This window comes from Lathyrus oleraceus, chromosome 7, assembly GCF_024323335.1.
Source record: "Lathyrus oleraceus cultivar Zhongwan6 chromosome 7, CAAS_Psat_ZW6_1.0, whole genome shotgun sequence".
NCBI lineage: Eukaryota > Viridiplantae > Streptophyta > Magnoliopsida > Fabales > Fabaceae > Lathyrus > Lathyrus oleraceus.
Genome location: NC_066585.1, coordinates 197,585,281 through 197,590,718, shown reverse-complemented (window position 1 = coordinate 197,590,718; position 5,438 = coordinate 197,585,281). Strand labels below are relative to the sequence as shown.

The 5,438-nt window shown below is 30.1% G+C and overlaps 1 protein-coding gene across 1 annotated transcript; it reads left to right on the top strand.

Annotated features, from left to right (window-relative positions):
* The first annotated feature begins 677 nt into the window (after positions 1-677).
* LOC127106997 (squamosa promoter-binding-like protein 3) lies at positions 678-4,152 on the top strand. The gene is made up of 2 exons (XM_051044289.1): positions 678-1,229; positions 3,826-4,152. The coding sequence occupies exons 1-2, from the start codon at positions 892-894 to the stop codon at positions 3,932-3,934; spliced, it is 447 nt and encodes a 148-aa protein (XP_050900246.1). The 5' UTR covers positions 678-891; the 3' UTR covers positions 3,935-4,152.
* Positions 4,153-5,438: the final 1,286 nt, after the last annotated feature.

The window sequence follows — 5,438 nt, the reverse complement described above, 5'->3', positions numbered from 1 at the left end:
GAGTTCTTGATCACCCCTCCCAATCCCAAACCACTTTTCAATTTAGACTTGCAAACATTTGACCACTTAGTTCTAGAAATCTTAAAGTCAACCTTCACACCACCTTAAAGGAATTTTTTTTTGTCTCCATAACTTCTTCAAGACCGTAAAAAACATTTTCAAAAAAGGCAATTTTTTTTTTATAAAATTAACATTAAGAATCAAACTAAATAAGATGAGCAGCCTCCAAACTGATATACATATATGTATACATATGCTTCTACAATAGTAAAACTAGAGTAATCGCTAAATAAAATATTAACCAAAATTGAAAGCCACTAAAAAAAAAAAGGAAACATATTTTTTCCTACCAATAGGAATTAGATTCGATCCACTTACTTAGCTATCACTATTTTTGCATATTCTGTTTAAAGAAAAGTCCACAAATGTAATGATTAAGAAGAGTGAGAAGAAGGGTTTTGTTAACTTTCCAATTAAGATGAGAAAGATCATAATAATTAGAACTTAGACTAAAACATAAGCCATATGAATAATTATTGCATACATGAACTCTCTTGTTACGGTTAACAGATTTTTGTTCATAGTCTTCACCAGGTCTTGTTGTACTATTCATACCTATAAAAAATGTAGGCTTTTAAGTCCACCACCTTTCACTATTACCCTAGCTAGTTCACGACAAATAAATGTGAAGACCATACCATACCACACGACTTGTGGTCCTAATACATTCTCTCGCACTATTCACACTTGTGATGTTTTACTATTTCTATATAAGAATTATTATATGCTCTTGTTCTCTTCCTCATATCTGAATAGTACTACGTTTGAGTTTTCTTCACATTTTTAACCTTTGTTTCTAGATCTCTCTGGCCTTTTTTTTTCCTCGAAGCCATGGAAACAAGGTCAGAGGGAAAAAGAACATGGAGGCACAAAGAGGTGGTGAACAATCATGAAGAGCTGGAACATGAAGATGAAGATGAAATGGATTTTGAAGAGGAGGAGGAAGGTAGAAAGAAGAGGGTAGTAACTGTAACAGATCTGTATAGTAGACCAAGGTCCAAAGCTGGAGGGTCGAATACTACACCATGTTGTCAAGTGGAGAATTGTGATGCTGATCTAAGTGAAGCTAAACAGTATCATCGGAGACATAAGGTATGTGAGTATCATGCTAAGGCACCTGCCGTACACATTGCAGAGATGCAGCAAAGGTTTTGTCAGCAATGTAGCAGGTTCACAAACCCTAATCTCTTTTAACTAACTCTTGAGTTTTCTGAATTTTATTATATACTTTTTTTTTTCAATTGGATCAATCATTGTTGCTTCTATATCAAATTTCTTTTTCTACTTTTTACAAGTTCAAATCTTTATTATGTGTGGTACTTGTTTCTTGGGCTGTCTATAATGAAAATTTTGATGTAACGGGTGTTATAGACCAAGTACACTTATAAGTTAAACATATTATTATTATTATAAACCATACTATAACATTCTTCACTAAAATATGAGTGGATCATATTAAAGAGCTTGATTTGCAAAGTTTGCAGAACTGTGGAGCCTTTTGAAAAATAAGGATACTATCCTTTTCCAAATTTCATGCGTAAGTGGTTGAAAGAAAGATATGATATCCTTTTCCAATCTTATATTCTTGAAGTGATTGAAAGAAGGATATGTGATTACATGATACTTTCATGCATGTATCAAGTCAAGAATGTCATTAATAAAGCTTTTGTTGATGACAAGTGGTTCTTAATAGACAAATCTTCTTATAAGGTTTAAAGTGGACAATTGTAGCCCCTTTTCCCTTGTCATTCCTTGTCATAGAATGACGAGGTTGTGGAAGATTGTGATGGTTCAAATATTCTAGGTTCATACAATTTTTATTTTGCTTTTATCAAGGAATTCTAGGATTTTATGAAAGGTAATATCAATCCGTCTTTTTTAATGGACGAAAATTGGTGGATGGAGTGGTTGTCCTTAATGAGGTTTTAGATTACGCTAAGGTGTTTGAAAGGGTGTGTTTGGTGTTTAAAGTATACTTTAAAAAGGCCTACGACTTTGTTAGTTGATCTTTTTTGGATTATATGTTATACAGATTTGATTTTGATGATAAGCAGAGAGTTTGGATTTGTGCTTTCGTCTTTTCTGGTTTTCTCTCGCCGTTGGTGAATGGTTCTCCAACTAACGAAATTAGTATTCAAAAGGGTCTGAAGAAAGGAGACCCTTTAGCCCCCTTTCGGTTTCTTTTGGTGGTCGAGGGGCTTAACGCTTCCTTAAAAAGGAGGTTTCGGTCGGGGTGTTCGAAGATATTAGCCTATTGGAAGAACAATTTTGTGAATCTTGGAGGTTGGATAGTCCTTATGAATTCGGTGTTGAACTCTATCCATGTGCTCTTTTTGCCTTCATTGAAGATGTCGATTTTGATTTGGGGGAAATTGGTGCATTTGCAAACACTTTTCCCTCACGGGCTCGAAAGGAGGAGCCAAAGTTGTGTGAGTTAAGTTGGAGGACGTGTGTAAGGCTAAAAGGGTTGGAGGTTTGAGGGGTGAAAGATCTTAGATAATTTAATCTGACCTTGTTAAGTAAGTGGTGGTGGAGAATTATTTTGTTTTGTCGTCGTTTTAGGTTGATATTATCAAGGTAAAATATGGTTCACATGGTTTTGACTCCCCTATGAGAGGTAGGTTGGGAAGTCTTAGGAGACCGTATTATTGGCAGTGAGATGTCTCTCACTTTGGGTATCTTCTAGATTAGGAGTCTAATTGATTTTCCTCCTTTTGTGTTAAGTTGGTTGGGTACGGTCAGAAAACCAAGTTTTTGGCATGATGTCTGGGTGGGGAGTTATCCTTTGTGTGTTTCTATTGGGATTTTATTTTTTTATTTTAAAGTAGAAATCTCATGTGGTGGGTTCTTAAGTAAAAGATGTACGAGTTTAAAGTTTTAGGTGGAGACGGTCTTTTCTTATTTGGGAGGAGGTTGGACAAAATCAAAAAGATATTTAAACGGGGAAGCCAAATATATTTAAAAGTGTATCGGTAGAAATTTAAGTCTCATACCAATTAAATATAAATTTTAAAAATAACTTATATAGAGTAATACACTTTACTTTACAAAATCGATTTCGTAATAATGAATTAAATCAAAAATTAATTTTAATAGTTTTGTTTGGAGTAATTGTTGAGAATATTAGTGTTGGAAGACTAATAGTGTTTAGGGAAGCTGGCTAAGAACCCATGCCTCTAGGCTATATACACCCGTTTGAGTAGTTAATGGTTATTGCGGTAAATTATTGTGGAAGTTGTAGGTATGGTGAGGAGATTAATTTATTTATTTTAATTTCCTCTAGTATAATACTAGTATAGTAGCCTATTATGGTTTCTGTTGCTGGGTTCATAGTACTGAATTGGTGTATCCCTTGTTGTTAGACTTAAGTAGTGTCAAGTGGTGTTTGTTTCTTAGTAAACATTTATAGTATTTTGCCTCCTTTAAAATTTTGTTCATTTCTTATACAACTTATGCCGTTCATTTCTTGGGCAACTTATGTTTGTAATGATATTATCAATATATTAAAAAAAAAAAAGTGGATTCACAACATTGTAGTTAATTTAAGGTTTGGTGGAGATCAAAAAACATGGGTTCAATTCCCCAAATAACATTATTTTAGAAGTTGATATAGGTTGATGTGACATGCTGATTACAAAAGAATGATTGTTATAAAAATTTTAATCAAGATTAATTTTCAGTCAATATAATTGTTTTATAATATCGATAAGTATGTAAATAACTATGTACATTAAACTTCAATTTACTCAATATTTTGTTTTTCAGATTCCATGAGCTATCTGAATTTGATGGCACAAAAAGGAGTTGTAGAAGACGTCTGGCGGGGCATAATGAAAGACGTCGCAAAAATGCAAGTGACTTTCAAGGAGAATGATTTCATCATTAGATGGACATTAATAAGGAACAGAGGCACAAACATATGATTCAAATAAGAAAATCCCATTCAAACAATATATGTTGCTGGTCTCTAAGGATAGATATGCTCTCTATCTTCTGTCAATCTTTTCTCTATTTGTTGCTACTTACATCTATATCATGTGATATTTTCACTTTGACTCGTCATTAAGCATGTGAGTTTTGTCCCAGAACATTTAATAAAAAAAAATGTGACTTTTGAAAGTCTTTGTTTATTTTGTTTATTAGATTAAAAGTCTCGTATTTGATAAAATATAATTTGAAAATGTGCTTATAAACAAAAATTATTTTTAATCGATAAATTGGTTTTGTTAGAATTGATTTAGGCAATCATTACTTTCTCACGATGTATCTACTCTATAAATAAGAAAATATTTTTAAATATTTATCCAAACATAAGATATGCATGAAAAAGCAAAAGCTATAGGTTGAACCTGAGTTATGATGATTTTGGCTTCTTCATCATAAACACCTCTCATATTTATTAATGTGTCGAAATTTTTATTAAACTAGAATATAACCCGCGGTGATCTATAATATATTAACGTTACTATATATGAAATATTAAACTTTATCAAAATTTTAGATTTTTTGTATCGAGTAATTTTTAAATAATTATATTTGAATAATTATTATATGTAGTTTTATAAACACATATTTGAAAAAAGGTTGAACTTTAAGAGTAATAGAGAAAATTAATTGATTATTTTGATAGAATTTTTTTTCGAGTGAATTTATTTGAATAACTATTATATGAGTTTATTAGGACATTTGAGAATAACTTAAATTTTAAGGAGTAATAAAAAAGATCAATGTAATTGTAAATAATATAAGAATTATACTAAAATTTATCAATTAGTTTGTATGTTAAAAATTTAATGATTGAATAATAGATAATAGAATAATTTCATGGTTAAATTTATAATTTAGTTTAATTTATTTTTATTCAAAGAGAATAATTGTACTAAAATATAATGAAAAAAACACTTTCAAATTTTTTAATATTACATTAATTGTTGAGTTAGAAATTGGAATTGTTGATAATTATCATCAATAATAAGTAAGAAATATAATTTTAAAATTTCTAATAGTCCTTAATTATAGGTTGAAGATTTAGATTGATAGATAATTAGGAAATAGTGAGAAATTGAGATTCAATTTGATTTTTTAAAATATGATACTAACTACAAAATTAAAATTCTGATTGGTAGATAATGTCATTAATATTGTAAAATGGAGCTTCCGTTTTTATTTAGAGTCAGAATTTGGATTGATAAATAATTAAAATAGTTAGAAATAAGTTTTAATTTTTTAATAAGTCATTAATTATTAAATATGAATGTAGAATCATAGATTATTATTGGCCAAATTAGAAAGAAATAAAAAATAAAACTTCATAACAATTGAAATGAAAATCAAATATTATCTATATACACTAATTATAGTATTGATAGAAATAAAAA

Excerpts from the sequence above, each read along its gene's own strand:
- LOC127106997 (XM_051044289.1), top strand. The coding sequence starts at position 892 with ATGGAAACAAGGTCAGAGGGAAAAAGAACATGGAGGCACAAAGAGGTG. Across the intron at positions 1,230-3,825 it reads TTTTGTCAGCAATGTAGCAG|ATTCCATGAGCTATCTGAAT; the intron begins GTTCACAAACCC and ends TTTGTTTTTCAG.